At 47.6% G+C, this 15,691-nt stretch overlaps 1 protein-coding gene across 1 annotated transcript; it reads right to left on the bottom strand.

The window, feature by feature from the left end:
* Positions 1 to 7,179: 7,179 nt before the first annotated feature.
* Positions 7,180 to 8,464, bottom strand: LOC123431271. Its single transcript, XM_045115092.1, has 3 exons — positions 8,394 to 8,464; positions 7,675 to 7,773; positions 7,180 to 7,569 (listed from the first exon to the last, which is right to left on the bottom strand). The coding sequence occupies exons 2-3, from the start codon at positions 7,766 to 7,768 to the stop codon at positions 7,430 to 7,432; spliced, it is 234 nt and encodes a 77-aa protein (XP_044971027.1). The 5' UTR covers positions 7,769 to 7,773; positions 8,394 to 8,464; the 3' UTR covers positions 7,180 to 7,429.
* Positions 8,465 to 15,691: the final 7,227 nt, after the last annotated feature.

Raw genomic sequence — 15,691 nt, 5'->3', positions numbered from 1 at the left:
AAACGTAGAACCCCTTAACCCTCAAACCCTCAAAAAAATTTGAGGATCCAACTCTCAAACTCCCTCCCAACCTGTAGAAGTGAGGGTTGGGAAGAGAAAACTACCCAACCCTCAAACCGTTCCATCATCGCGCGGGAGGGACTTTTCCCCATCCAGCCGAGCCACGCGACCACCGCCACGAGCCGCTGCCGCGTCCCGCCCCCTCGACCTCCCCCAGCCACCGCCCCCCCCCCCCCCCAGCCTCCCGCCACCTCTCGTACCAGGCCGCCTGCCGCGCCCAGCCCCCCGCCCGCTCGCCGCCAGAGGCAGGCCAGCCCCAGGCCTCCTCGAGCTCTCCTCGCCGCCGCGCCGGAGGCGAGGCGGGCCAGAGGCAGCCGCGCCGCCCTGAGCTCTTTTGTTTTTGCCCCTGTTTTTGTTATAAGGGTTGGGTTTGAGAGTTCTAGTCTTTGCCCCTGTTTTTCAACCCTTAAAAGTGCCAAAAAATGCAAATTCTCAACCCTTAAAACTAGTTTGAGGGATTAAGGCTGGCACGTCCCGTAAAGCACCGGCACCGTCGTAAAAAAAGCAGTATTGTGCATGGGTTCTTTTCTTGTTCGGACAATTCTCATAAAAATGCCGTTCTAGGACAATCAACCAGAAAGCTGGTGAGTAAGAAACTAGGAGTCTCATCGAGCCATCACTTCGTTACATTCAGTGTGCAAGCATACTTCTCTACTATTAAAGGGGATCTGCCGTTATAGTGATGGTTCAACCCAGATCGATCTCCCCCTCCTCCCACCCACGTCCTCCCACCTCCCATCGTTTTTTTCAACCCTTTGAAAAACAGACGGTTTAATAAAAAAACTCTTCAACCTCCAGTCCCACGTACGATCGCCCCCCATCCCAGCCTGACAAAAGGCAAAAAACACGCCACCCAGGATTCGAACGCACAACAACGAGCCCCACGCTCCCAAGATCCCCTCATGCCTTCATAAGTCGCAACTGCACCCTCCTCCTGCAATCTACAATCGCGTTCCTCCCCTCCCCATTAATTGCACAAGCCTCCACACCTAGACCTCTTCACCCACCGCTTTCGGTCGCCACTCGTTCGAGCGTCCCATTGTCGTCGTCGAGGAACCGCAACCCTAGATCCTTGCTTCCCGATCATCTCTATCGCATTGACCACGACGTGATATTGGCGGCGACGACACACTCCTCTCATCTATCTCCCTGGATGACATGCCCTCCCGGCGTGATGGGTGTAAGATTTGACAGAGAGGTTTTGAGACTGCACACATTTATTCAATCTATACCATCGGTACTTATACAGGGCAGTTCATCAGCAGCTAACCGAAACCCTGAGGAGCAGATCAGCGATCAGCAGATGGCGTGCGAGGTGGGTAGCGATCCCCATGCATGCGGACGTGCATGCGTTGCCAGGTCTTCGCCATGCTGGGCTTGCTTGGGAGCCAAGTTGGGCCACTGGCGTGGGCTGAGTATTAGGCCCGTTTCAACACCCCCCCCCCCCCCGCAGTCGATGCCTCGTCGTCGGAGATGCAGAGGCTGGAGCGAAATTCCCAGAACACCGACGGTGGAAGCCCTTTGGTCATGACGTCGCTGAATTGTTCAGCCGTGTGCACGTGAAGAACAAGGTTAGTAATGAGCTGAGGAGAAACAAGCACATCATAGAGTTTAATGGGAGAGTGGGAGGAGAGGGAGAGATCACCGCGGTGTGTGATGGGGAGAGAAGAGCCATCACCCACCACGATGCGAGTAGACGTAGGGAAGGGCTAAGACTGGGAAAGGATACCAGGGTGGGAGGCCATGTGTGAGGACGCGCCAGTGTCCATGAACCAGTCGAGGTTGCCGGTGTAGGTGGCCGGCGAGGGAGCCTGATGTAGGGCCGTCAGGAGCGTGGGATCATAGGAGGTGGATGCCCCGCCGGAGTTGCCGAGCCAGTGCGTAGGAGGCACGCGCGGCCATGTGTTGGGGGCCAGCGTGGGTAGCCACAAGACGGAGAGGCAGCCAGCAGAGCTTGGTGGCTCACGGGACGTGAGCCGAGGATGCCAGGGTGGGGCGCGCGCGCCGGCGGCAAGGCCCACGCATGAACGACACCTGTCCAGGGATTGACACCCCGAACCAGGGCGCAGGAGCGGGACTGGATGGCGTGGAGGGACACCCGGCGGTACTCGTGCGACCATCGGAGCCCCGCTTCTTCTTGCGGGCGTGGCTGAGTGGAGAGGTGCCGGCCGCGGGGGGTGTCGCGGGAGGAGCCGCGGGAGGCGCTGGTGAAGCGGTGCGTGCGGGGAGGGCAGACTGGTTCCGCTGTAGAGAAGACTGCCGCATCCGTCGCTCCTCAAGACGCAGGTAGTTGACGGCGCGGGCGAACTTCGACTCGGTGAGGAGGTTGAGGTAGGAAGAAGTGTTGGCGTAGTCCGGACCGAGCCCGCGGATCGTGTTCGTGAGCATGGTGGCGTCGGAGACCGGGGCGCCCACGTCTCGGAGCTCGTCGGCGAGCACCTTGAGGCGGAGGCAGTAGTCGAAGAGCCCCATACCGTCCTGGGAGAGGCTGTAGAACTCGTTCGTGAGAAGCACATGGCGCTGTAGCTGGTTGTCGAGGAAGAGTTGGCAGATGGAGGTCGAAACATCGAGGGTCGAGTCGTCGTTGCGGGTGACGTGCGAGAAGATCTCTTTGCTGACGGTGCGGTATAGCCACTTAATGATAGTGGCGTCGACCCCCATCCAGTTGGCGTCGTCGCGCATGACGCGGGCGTCAATCGAGACGTCGACATGATCCCGAATTTGAAATTCGCGGAAGGTCAACGAGAAATAAGTGCGCCAGGTGGAGAAGGAAGGGGTGTGGAGATCCAGGACGACGGGGACGTGATCTTGGATGTGGATGAGCCGAAGGCTAGCTGCAGAGGCAGGCTCGAGGACGGGAAAGGGATTGACCTCACCGGAGAGAGAGGAGCGGGGGGAAGCCATGACGGCGGTGGAGAGCGGAAGCGAGAGGATCAGAAGAAAACTTATACCATGTAATATTTGAGAGAGAGGTTTTGAGACTGCACACATTTATTCAATCTATACTATCGGTACTTATACAGGGCAGTTCATCAGCAGCTAACCGAAACCCTAAGGAGCAGGTCAGCGATCGGCAGATGGCGTGCGAGGTAGGTAGTGATCCCGAGGCATGCGGACGTGCATGCATTGTCAGGTCTTCGCCATGCCGGGCTTGCTTGGGAGCCAAGTTGGGCCACCGTCGTGTGTTGAGTATTAGGCATGTTTCAACAATGGGGGCCGATGACCATGGGGAATGGGATCTGGTGGCACCTGTTGAACATCGAGAGTTGGCATAGCCCCGCCAGACACGTGCCCCCCTCCTCGGGATCCTCAATTCCTCTTCTAAAAGGTTCTGTTTGCGCACGCGTGCATCTGGTTTCATTCTTGAATTAATTTTATCTTGAAGTGTGGTGATCGTGCTTGTATGTTTGTGTTCTCACGACATTCAACCTCTGCTTTCACTTCTTGTGCAGGTTTATGTGGATAAAACTACCACCATATCCATCCAGCCTTTTTGTTTGGTCTTGTGATGCTGACGCACATTGTCTAGCATGTTCCTACTATCTGCGCTTCAGATTTGAATTGTGATGCTGACGGACATTTTCTTTCTACGGTTGTGATATTTCCGTCCTTCTTGGACGTATGCAACTGCATGAATGGGACAACGAAGCCGCTGTAATGAAAAATGCAGAATGATGACAAAGATACCGAAATGTTTCTAATAGGAGGCAACTTTGGTGAGATAGAGTGGCAGGTTTGCTAGAATCACAACTTCTTCTGTCACAAACCTCTGTTCATGCCTATGACATCTTCTAGCATCTTTTTTTAAGGAAACTATTTTGTTTACACCATCCTATCGGCATGTCTATGGAAGCAGTGAAACTTAAACGAACACTTCTAGGCTAGATATTATTTAGGTGTACATACATTGATCCTTTTCATGGATCTTGCCATCTTTATTTGCCAGTCATTTGAACTATTTGAGAAAATTGAAGGGAAGCTCAAGCAAATACATCATTACCTTTTAGTTTTATTTTCGAGTTATTGGAATCAGTCTGGAAAACATCTTCGTAATGTAGATACAATATAACTGGTTTGAAGTCTTATACTCTGTTTGACATTACACATTACGGAAATAGTGAGATTATGCTTACGTCATTGTGCTGATAGAGATTGGGTACTTAGTAGTATGGAGAGGGTAAGATCAAAAAGGACGGTGATATAAGAAAAGTGGGAAGTGGAAGATGAAGAAAGATGGGATGAAAATTATAAATAGATTAGTACTTCAAATCTTTATGCACTGAGGTATTCTTTGTGGTAGAAAAAAGTGTTTTAAAAGCCTCATGATTTTCGGGAAACTATATGATGTATATGTGTTCCTTCACATGGACAAATATGAAAGGGTGCCCATTATGAAATGATAGACCAGTGATGCATCATTTCTTTGTCTTTCATATTGTAAATATGGCTCATATGGCTGCACTATGCAGAATATCGAGTTTGATGACCATGATGATTGGAACCTAGAGGAGGAAGCAAGTAAGTTTCATTTGATTTTCTATTCATATGACGGCTATAGTGACCAAATATGTAAAGCATGGATTAGTTCACTTACTTTCTTGTATGTTCTATACTTCGAGTTTTTCGGTACCTTCTTCTTGCTGCCGCTCAGTGTACCACTAAATAATCAGTTGACAGTGTTGGCAATGGTGCGTCGATCCTATTTAGTTGTGGTTCTGTTTGCTGTGCAACTTAAACCCAAAAAATATTACTATACAAATGCCTCAAGTACACATCGCACCAACTCGTGTGCATGACATGGTCATAGTGGTCATCGTAGCGAGTCCTCTCCCGTTTCATTGTGCACGAAAATGGACCGGCCCAACTACTCTACACCCTCCTGCGAGTGCTTTCTAAGTTGGCGCTTAATGCGAGAAATAGTCGGCGCGCCATATAGGATCCGAGATGGGGTTTTGTTAGCGGACCAAGTGATATGTTGTATATATTGTACCAAAACTATAGGGCCATATGTTGAGTACTTTTGTGAGGATGCAGTTCTATCTTTTTTTCCTGCGAACTTGTGACGACTAAAAAGTTCTGTGTTGCATTTGAGCTACAATTCCTCTTTTTTTCCAGCGAAAACTTTCATTTCCTATCATATACAGTATATCCTTGCTTTTATCTTCCCCTCCATCAACGTATGGAGGAGCTGCCCACTTTCATTGAAGATTTGTTTGCCATTGTTTGATTGTGCCTCATCACGTACTACAGTCATCCAATTCCGCGTTTTTTAGCTTGCCCGTTTGTCATCATGTGTGGCCCCTTTCATGTGCTTCACATCCCAAAGCAAATCTTTCAGATGCTCATATTACCATAACTAGCAAAAGGGCCCATGCGTTGCAACGGGAGAAAGAAATACCACACGACACACGCTCTTAATTTATAAAAAATGTCTATAATTTGAAAATTTATAGTTACGATACAAATAAAGATGGTCTTATCCTACAAAAATGCAGTTCAAAATTTCACAGATCTTCTATTTTAACACGGCTTGCATGTAGATTTAATACGTACAAAGAATCAGTCAAGTGACCTTCAATTTCATCTCTAATCTTGATTTTGTTGACGTGCTCATCCCCAACCCGGATGAGTACCGGTATGAAAGAAAGACGAATAATGACTTATTTATTAAGATTGCACCCTAGATAGTATTTTTATTAAATGTTTAACAGATAAAATAATATCATATTTAAATTCTACATATTTTTCTAATCAAATCCCATGTATAATATGTTTAATTTGGAGTTACGGTTTAAAAGATATGAGTATTTAAAAATATATTTTAATATATACTACGAGTTTAATGTCATAAACAGTAAGGACTTTTTTGTAAAATCACCTCGATGGGTTTTCCGACGGAAGCGATAGCCTCTTTATTATTAGATAAAGATTTTAATCTGCTCCATATATGCATGCCCCTAATTTTACAGAAATCCGTTGTGTCAAGAGCCTGATGTAATCCCCCGCAAAAAAAAGAAGAAGAGCCTGATGTAATGTTGGCATTTAAAATATTTTGGCGGATCAATAACTTCAGATTCATGAGCGGCTCATGGCCATTGTGTTACATTGTTCAAAACACAAATTAATTCTCAGTTGCTCGCACAGTTCTGGCCAAAGAAGGGAAAATAGCTTCTGTAAATACAAAGATCACAGGCACAGAGACTTGTACGAATGTTGGGCCATAGTTGGGCTTCAGTGGGCACTGATTTACTGCAATACTCCAGCTGAGCCTAAAAAAAATGATATGCCCTGATATATTCTTGCCAATTACTATGATGGTTTGCGAATGCGCATAATCGCGGCAAAAGTATGTCAATTCTGTTATTTTTTGTTCGCTTTGTCCTTTTGTCATCATGTATTTTGTTCGCCCCTTTCATGTGCTTTCCATCTAGAAGCAAGCAAATTTGAAATCTGATGTTCCAGTTACCATCTCCCAATTTTACAGAAATCTGCATGTAAACCATTTCAGCTGATCAAGAACGTTGGGTCATGTGAATGGCTTGTGGTCATCATGTTACCTTTCTCACAACACAAAGTTCTGTTGCTCGCACAGTTCTTGTCAAAAACGAAAAACAATATGAAGATCACAGATACCTGTACTAGTGTTGGGCCATAGTTGGGCTTCGGTGGGCATTGATGTGCTACAATACTAAAGCTGTGTCCAGCATTTTCAGCAGGATATCACAGAATGATATTCAATCTAACAGCAGTAGATGAATGCTTGTCAATAATGGTTTAGCATCGCAAATAACAGCAGCAGAACAGCAGCTGATGAATTCTTCTAAACAATAGTTTACCATTGTGCATATTAGCAGCACAAGCAAAAAAGAATTATAGTGCACCGCCAGTCCACCATGCTAAGGGTCAAAAACAATAGACTCGTTAACATCACAGCATAAACTTGGAGCATCAGATCAGGAAGAACCACAACACATGAAAGACAGTCCGGAAACAACAATGCAGTTATTTTACTGTCTAGTGGATAATTTCATCGAGGAACAGAGTTCATCGAAAGACCCAAACTAGTCTTCTTTCAAAGATGTGGATCCAACAAAAGTGTAGATCCAATTAACAATTAACCGCAAATAAGGGTTTTAGGAGAGTCATTATCACGGCAAGCTCTTATAAAGACTTCCTCCGTCTGGCCCGAATCCGAATCCGAGCGAGCGAGCTGTAAAGCACCTCAAAGTTGCTCACGGAAACTGAAATTTGTAAAACAAAAGAGTAGACCCTGACTTTCAAGTCCCTTTTATTAGGAACTTCAAAACCCAAAAAAGAAACTAAACTTGGGCTCCCATGGTGGGAGCAAGATGCCGCTTGTGCCACCTATTCAGGGGTTCTTGACGATGAAGTTCTGGCGGCTGATGGGGTTCATGATGACCGGCGGCCCAGCGGTGCGAGGCCAGGCCTGGAACTTGGCGTCCGTGGCCTGAAACCACTCCTTGTCGGTCGCGGTCTTGCAAACAGTCCCTATTTTCAAAAGTAAGAAGCAGAGATTATATGAATTCTTACAAGAGGTGAGGCACAAGCATCCTAAGGGCATGTATATATGTAACACAGCATGGCACTACTCACCTCCAAAGATCTTCTTGTCAGAAACGATCGTGTCGGAGACGTACGCAACGCCCAAGGATCCGATCAGCGCGCCGATGATGCACTTTGTCGCCATTGCTACTGCACAATGGAGAGGCGGGGCATATAAATTGTAGAGTATAATGCATTGCTGTAAAGGAACTATTCACATGCGTGTAAATTAATGGCCGGAAAGCATGGCAGGCCAGAAAACAAAAAAAAACACCTCCCACTGGCCACTAAGACAATCTGTTGCTTTCTTGATCCGCATAGACATCCTAGACGCAGCAGACATGTGTCATATTCAAAATATGAAATCAGGCGGCCTTATCCAGAAAGTAACAGAATTAGACCGCTAAGACAATATTTTGGTGACATTCCCATCGCCAATTAACGACCCCGGCGAACGTCGCAGGCATGCAACGGCGTCAGAGCCGGCCCTAGGTTCGCATGCATGGATCTGGTCCATCTGGACGCCTCACCAACCTACCCAGCACCTAAACCAGACGCATTTTTTTATTGAGGTAATCGTAAACCAGCCGTATGAACAAGCACGATTCGACAAACATACACACGCACAGCGCATCGCGACGCGGGCTTGGACACGGATCAGGCGGGAAACAGCGACATGCGACACAGATCTGCGGCAGCGGCACGCGAATCGGGGGAAAGGACGGGCCACCGGATCGGCTCGAGGTCCGGGCGTGGGACAGCGGGTTTACCTGGCCGCGAGCTGGCGAAGGCGTCGAACCCTAGGAGAGGACGGGAGGACGGAGAGAGCGCTACGGGGAGAGAGGAGGGGGAAGAGAGAACTGAGAGATCTGGAGGGTGAGGGGTAAGGGATGATCACGGTCCCTGCGCGTGGGACCAGGCGGAGGCGGGGGCGGGGGCGGGGGCGGGAGGGTGCGGAGCCGTCTGATCTGGAACGAGTGGTGGATGATGGGTCTATGTGACGTGGATTATGTGGGTTAAGCCTTCTCTTTTCTCTACTCCTACAGCGTGTTTGGTCGGGGGAGTTGGAGCTAGGGAAATGGAATGGAAGTTTAAGATTGGTGAGACTAAAAATCTGTTGATTGGTTCAGAGACTTGGGGATTAACTAGCAGGAAAGGGGAAGGGGAATTATGAGGACCAACTCCCATCAATCTCTACCCTGGGAAACCTGGTAATTCAACAAAGGAATGCGAGTTAACGTCTAAAAACATGTTGTTTTTTATTTTGTGGCCCGTCTTCAAGAGCAAAAGAAGAAAAAAAACTACGAACAAACTAGCTAAATGCATGTGACGACATAATTTCTCCTCTAAACAAACCGGACAACGCTAACTAGTTTCTAATCTAGGTCAAATAGAAGCACATCTCTCGCAACCTACCCTTCCTTTCTTTGTTCATGAGAATTATTCCTACAAATAATTCCCAGCCCATACCAAACGCTGGATTGGGACTAAATAGTTTACTATCAAAGTAAATCCCTCAGCCAACTCCCTCTCACAAATTGCCAGTCCCTTTTTCATAAACTACCAAACATGTTAAAGTCTTATTTGGTAGGATAGACTCCACAGTTTATTTTCATCTGATATATTGTCGCCTCACGTCCCATCATCATCTCTTCATATTGATTTTTCCACCATCTGATTAAAAACTTTCCAAACATTTTTTAAGTTTCCTAACAGACACGTTGCAAATTGATAGGCAACGATAACATGTTATCAAATAATAATTCGCGCATCTTTCCTATAAACATTGACGGATCCAGTTCAACATAACATGGTGATCCACCAGTGCAATTCTTCATGGAAATATATTATCATATTTATTTTTCTTTTTAATGATATATAGGCTATGTGGAAATCTTAGGGTGGAGCATTGTGTCCACCCATAGACACGTCACTCCCTAAAACTATCACTTTCTTAACGTACAAAAGATCTTCCACTAATGCAATTTGTTTTAGAGAAAAATAACATATTTTAAGCAAAAAATTCCTCTCCGCTCTTTCATTGTAAACCAACACTTTCTTAACATAAAAATGTTCTTCCATTAATGCAATTTGTTTTGGAAAACGAAAAATTATAGTTTAAGCAAAGAAAATGATTGATTAATCGGTAGATATGTATCTGAATCTTCCTTCTCCAGATATAGTTCAATCAACACTTATGAGCAGAATCATGTTTTTCCTTTTCTTCTCCAACCCCTCTCGTCCGCTTTTCGAACTCTATTGTCTTTCATTTGTTCATTCATCCCTCCCCGCCAGTCTGCCTATTTCACACAAAAGGATACAATGCGACAAGGAGAGGGGCATAACCGCCCACCCCTATTCACACATTCCCTCCTCCCATTAATTCTTCCTCTGGATGTGCCACCGTCCCCATGGAAGCCGTTCTCGTGACAATGTCGATGGACATCGTCAGATGTGGACGACCACAAGGCGGGGTTGCGGCAAACACAATCGAATCACGACGACCGCCCTTCTCCTTCCGAGATGCGGTGATGACGGACGGTGACTCCTACCACACTCCTCTCCGATGAACAAGAACATTGAAATATGTTAATTCATCTCGCAAGATCCGTGCTAATCTTGTCGTTCCCTTGCACTATATCTTTTCAAATATTTGGTTAATAATTTTGCAACGTAGTGTATGAGTTTCCCATTTGTCCTGAAAATATATTCCATCCTTGCAATTCCGACTGAAAATCGGTGACACATACTCACAAAAGCTACCATATCCATAGTTGCTCGCACCAGAGACACTCCGAGTCGGAAAGATGTATTTGCAAGGTCACAATTACAGTTTATATGCTATGTAATGATGTTGCATTTAATATTCTGTATTTTTTAATCATTTCTTCTATTACTTTCTTTATGCATTTAACAAGCATAATTATCGACTCTTGTTTTCTTTTCTTCTATGAGGCTTATATTGGTACTTGATGCTCGAGATTCCCTATTCTACCAATGCCCTTATCTTGAGGTACTTCTTATAATTTTTTAATATGCATATTAGGATGATGGATGAACATGACTTGTGCTGCAAATGCATATTAGGATGATGGATGAACATGACTTGTGCTGCAAATGTTTACTCGTGGTAGGTTTATGTTTTGACATCAAAATTAGTTGTTGCCCATGCTAAGTCTATTGCGGGTTCTACATCCTCGCACGGACGTTCCACCACACAACGAATGGGATCTTCACTTCCCATCTCACATCTTCCTCCATTAGTCGCTGGCACCAAAGACCGCAAGCATGGCTGCTCTAGGCTCATGCTCCTCCTACCCCGAGTCGGTTGGATGAAGGGACTTACGGAGCGCATCGGCCACGATCAGTTGCTGCAGCGCCAGCGCGTCGCCATCGAGTACGATGCCACCAGAAAGCAGTCAAGTATGCTCAATACTGCTCTTGCCCTTCTCCCCTTTCTTGACTTGGGCAGAGTCTTGGGATTTCGATGAAACCATGACCATGCCCTCGCACGCTGGTAGCTTTTTCCCCCACTCTGTTTGTGCCTGGATCTCATTGACGCGCCACGGCCATGATGGCGTGTCTGACCTCCTAATTCATTCGCGGGTGCACGCGGGTTCAATTCTTTTTCGTCTATGGTTTTCTTCCCTTGTCATGTTCCTATGCGTTTTTTTTCTTTTCGGAAAGAAGTGAACGCGTTAGGTAAATATGGGATGAATACTTCATAAACCATCGATGCATTGGAGATGTATCACACATTTATAACATTTGGAAGAGTGGTGTATCCTAGATTGGCTAGGCATCGCTTGGAAGCCTCCGACTTCGTGTGGAGTTGAACCAAAATGTTTGTACGGGCAAGGAGATCGCGTACTTCATGAAGACCTACTCCGAGTAAGGCTAGTCCTTCGTGAACGTAACCGATTGTGGAATAGGCAAGGTTGCTTCTTCGTGGACCCCTTGTGGGTGGAGCCCTCCGTGAACTCACGTAACCATTACCCTTCGTGGGTTGAAGTCTTCATGAACATGGATGTACGATAGCACCACCTATCGGAACCACGCCAAAAATCTTTGTGTCATCTTTATGTTTGATCTTCCTACCCCCTACTCCTTAATTACATGTACATGTCCTTACTTTCCGCTGCCATACATGATGATTTTGCATGTGTAGGGTGTGCTATACTTGCTAGAATTGCTAAAACTTACCAACCAATAAAATTAGGGAAATCATAGGTTTTAGTTTGCCATGTAGTCTATTCACCCCTCCTCTAGACGTCCCTTCTCGATCCCACACCCGGTCACGCCCGGGTCTCCTATTTGCCACATATTTGGGCTGGATATGACTATATGAGGTGTGCCGGTTATCCCGGACATTTGAGGCCGGTTTGGGGCGTCCGTTTGGGTCACGTTTTTATAACCGCCCACCAAACGGGTCGTCCTCCCGGACATTTGGGGGGAGGGTTTGGGGTGCCTGGCTGTAGATGCTCTAGGAGCAAATTTGGCCTCTCAAACGCCCGTGGACGCCTTCAGGGGCGTCCACGGGCACTGACCGGTCACGCCTCATATTTCCCTTATCACAACCGAATACCTCAATTAGCATATCTCAAATCCATACATACCATGCAACAACGTAAACGATGCATACACATTGTCCGGATACCATACAACATGCCATCGGACTACCAAAATTTGGCATGTTTGGCTATGTCCGGATACTACATGCACATCCTCCGCTGTCTTCACAATGAGGGCGCAGGTGGCTTCCTCATCTGCGTCCGCTTGTGCCGCCTCTGCCGTCGTCATTTCGGCAATGAGTCGGGCCTTTGAGGCCCTTATCCTCTCCTTTCTATGACGGCCACACCGGTCCCAATGGGACTCATGCTCCGCCCCGACCGATGATGGGAAGGGCAGATTTGATGGTTGCCGCGCTGATCCAGCCACGAAGGATCCGAGCGACCATTGAGCCGACGCTATAGAGTCGTGCCAGACATATCCTATCGTCGGTGGGGCGTTGTCTTCCCAGGAGCGACGTAGTGCAATGCAGAAGGCCATTGCCTCCTCCAATCTGTATCGTATGACACGCCAGTCGAAGGATCCAGATTGGTCAGAGTTAGATCCGCTGTCCGCCATGCCGGAGAAGGCCGAAGATCACTGGATGTGAGCTCGGATGACGGAGTGGAGTGAAAGGGGATTGATGTGTAGTGCCTAGGGTTTGATCAGACGAATGGATGGGAAAAATACATGTGGGGTCGGGTGGACCGGCTTGATCCAGGTCTGACCCGACGGACACTCCTGGGAGCTAGTATCCGTCCAACATTTGGTTGGATATGAAGAGTGTTGGTTAGTCTGGATGTTTTAGTCCCGTTTGAGACGTCCGTCTTAATCGATTTTTCGTGACTTGTTAGTTCGTGTGGGTGCTTGGTATGGGTTTAAGGCGTCCGATTGTATACATGCTCTAAGAGCATCTTCAACGGACGCATTAGATAAGCCGTAGGCTGTAGCGCGCCATCAAAACTAATGTTTCTGAAGGCGCGTTAAAATCTGGCGAGCGGTAAACATGGTTCAACGCGCCGGATAAAACGGCATCACGCGCTGCGAATTTGATGCGTCCGCTCGCACATGGTGTAAAATCTAGGCTACTATAGGTGAGGCCGTTTGATTGGGCGTCATATTTTTCAGCGTCTGTTGTAGCAAACGCCCTCCAACATGTTAAAAAAACATTATTTTCATACTGTATAATTATTTTAGCGTGTGTGTGTTGAAGATGCTTTAACGTTCGGTTGATTGACGGCCTCCGCTTGCCTATGCGTCGCCATCGAGCGCTCGTGTGCCCAGAATTTGTCCGTGTGTATGTGCGCCTGCTTCGAACCGGCGAAGAGAACAGGGGTATGTCTACCCGATCTGTTCCGCTGGTGGAAAGTCAGCTAGGCCGGTTCACACCACGCGAATCGCGTCTCGGCGAACGTATGTATCGTCGATCAGGTCACCCCGTCAGCCGGTCCTGGTGGAGGAGCAGGTGTTCTTTTTCCGATTTGTAAAGCATTTGGATGAGCTCGTCTTTTCGAACTTTTGGTTGGGATCGGGCTACAGCAGATTAAAACAGTTGGTTAAGCTGACCCACAGGTTTTTGTTATGGACGCCTGCTAAGAATAAACTGTTGTGCTCAGGTGCGTTTGTTAAAGATTCTATTGTTATCGGTGATTTTTGGCCATCTTTCTGGACCGGATAACTGAAGCCCTGCACATACGTGTAAGCAGCCTGTCTGCTGCAGAGCCAACTGAAAGATCAAGGTTGCCTTGCTGCGTCTGACCTTTTTCGTTAATTAACCAAACAACTTTCTTCTTCTTTTTTAATTAATTCATGAGTCAACTCTGTTGCCTCCGTTTTTAAAAAGAAAAAAAAATATATTGACTGGTCATTTTCTAATCCATTCACCCACCTCGTCTCGTGCTTGATTTTGCCTACTCTAGCTTTACGTGTCGCGCCGTCCCGTCCCGTCGCAAAACCGAATTGCCAAACATATCTTCATGGAAAATGTTTTAAATCATCCGGGTCGCGCTCGCGCCACACGTCATTGTTACCAGATGATTTTCCCCCCTCTTAAACCGGCACGCGTCCCGTGACTGGCCACCCACCACTCCAGCACATCCTTATCTCCTCGCAATCGCTCCTCTCCACTCGTTTTTTCTTTCTTTTCCCCTTTCTTCCTCGTTGGTAACCAGAGGAGAGGTTGAATCCACCACAGCTCGGAACCGGGAGGCACCGCCATCGAAGACAGCTGCATCCGCCATTGTCGTCGCATGCTGCATCGCAGCCTGCTGCCGGCGCCGGTGCTGCCATGGAGCATCGCCAGGGGCGGCCGGGGCTGCATTGAAGCGCCACGGCGTCATTGAAGCCTCCACCGGGTTGCTATGAAGTGCCGCCAAAAGCCTCCACCGATGTTGCGACGAAGGCGCCGATGCTACAATGAAGCTCTCGCCGCCGGTCACCGATGCTACAATGAAGCTCGCGTCGCCGGCCGCCGGTGCTACAATGAAGCCCTTCTCGTCAGTCGCAGGTGCTGCAATGAAGCCTCGTCGTCGGCCGCCGGTGCTGCAGTGAAGCCATATCGTCACCGGCCATGGGGTGGTTTCTCTTACTGTGCAGCAATGCTGGAGGGACAACGATGAAAAGGTCTGCTGCGAGCATTTCGTTTGCTGGCTCGGAAGGAGAAAGCCGGGAGCAAAGTGATGCGTTGACTTCATCTATGGTTACACTAGGATGAATCGGATGGTTACGGACCCGGCTGATTTCGGTTGATTTATAGCAGCCGCCTATCTTCATACTTATAAAGAGCAATTTCCATGACGGTATTCAAAACAAAGAGTAAGTTGACGGGTTGACTTTCCACACCAGGCTTGTCTTGCAAGAGCAATAACAATAAGTTGGGTTCCATTCAAAGGTTGACTCTCGCTGTCCTGCACGACATTCAAAGGAGAACTGCCTTGCAAGATTTGTTTCACTTGTCTGAAACTTACCCTGCAAGTGTCGCGTTGGCAGAGCAGACACGTTGTTGTGTCCGTCGTTACCCGAGTGAAAAACACGGCACGCCACTGTTCCGTCCGTGTGTGGAATTAAGGAATGCACGTATTATTGGCAACAGTTGGAGAAGCGGGCGGGCTGCAGATGGCAGGCGGCAGGCGGCAGGCGTACTAAAATCGGCCGCGAGCTCCGCCTCCGCGGCGGCTTCTGCACATCGGCCAGCAGGTTTATTCCAAGGAGGATCGCGTACCTACGCGGTTGCCATGTGAAATCGTTCATCTTTTTTCCCGTAACATGGCCTACGTACGCCAGTTGTTTCGGACTTTCGGCTCAATCCCTTTTCCTTCTCGCCGGTCGGAAAGAAAAGCGGATCAAAATCCATTCAAAAATGCTAGACCTACTAAATCCTACTTACGTTTACTAAACCTTCTAAGATCCTGTTTGGAACCACTCAGATTATATAATTCAGTTTTTATAATTTATTTTGTCTTCAAACAGGACATATTATGGTGTAGATTATAGAAACTAGATAGACAGATTATTAAAAGCT

Source organism: Hordeum vulgare, chromosome 2H (genome assembly GCF_904849725.1).
Source record: "Hordeum vulgare subsp. vulgare chromosome 2H, MorexV3_pseudomolecules_assembly, whole genome shotgun sequence".
In the NCBI taxonomy this organism is placed as follows: Eukaryota; Viridiplantae; Streptophyta; class Magnoliopsida; order Poales; family Poaceae; genus Hordeum; species Hordeum vulgare.
The sequence above is the reverse complement of the archived record's forward strand: the minus strand, read 5'-3'. Positions and strand labels throughout refer to the sequence as shown.

Excerpts from the sequence above, each read along its gene's own strand:
- LOC123431271 (XM_045115092.1), bottom strand. The coding sequence starts at position 7,768 with ATGGCGACAAAGTGCATCATCGGCGCGCTGATCGGATCCTTGGGCGTT. Across the intron at positions 7,570-7,674 it reads TGACAAGAAGATCTTTGGAG|GGACTGTTTGCAAGACCGCG; the intron begins GTGAGTAGTGCC and ends TTTTGAAAATAG.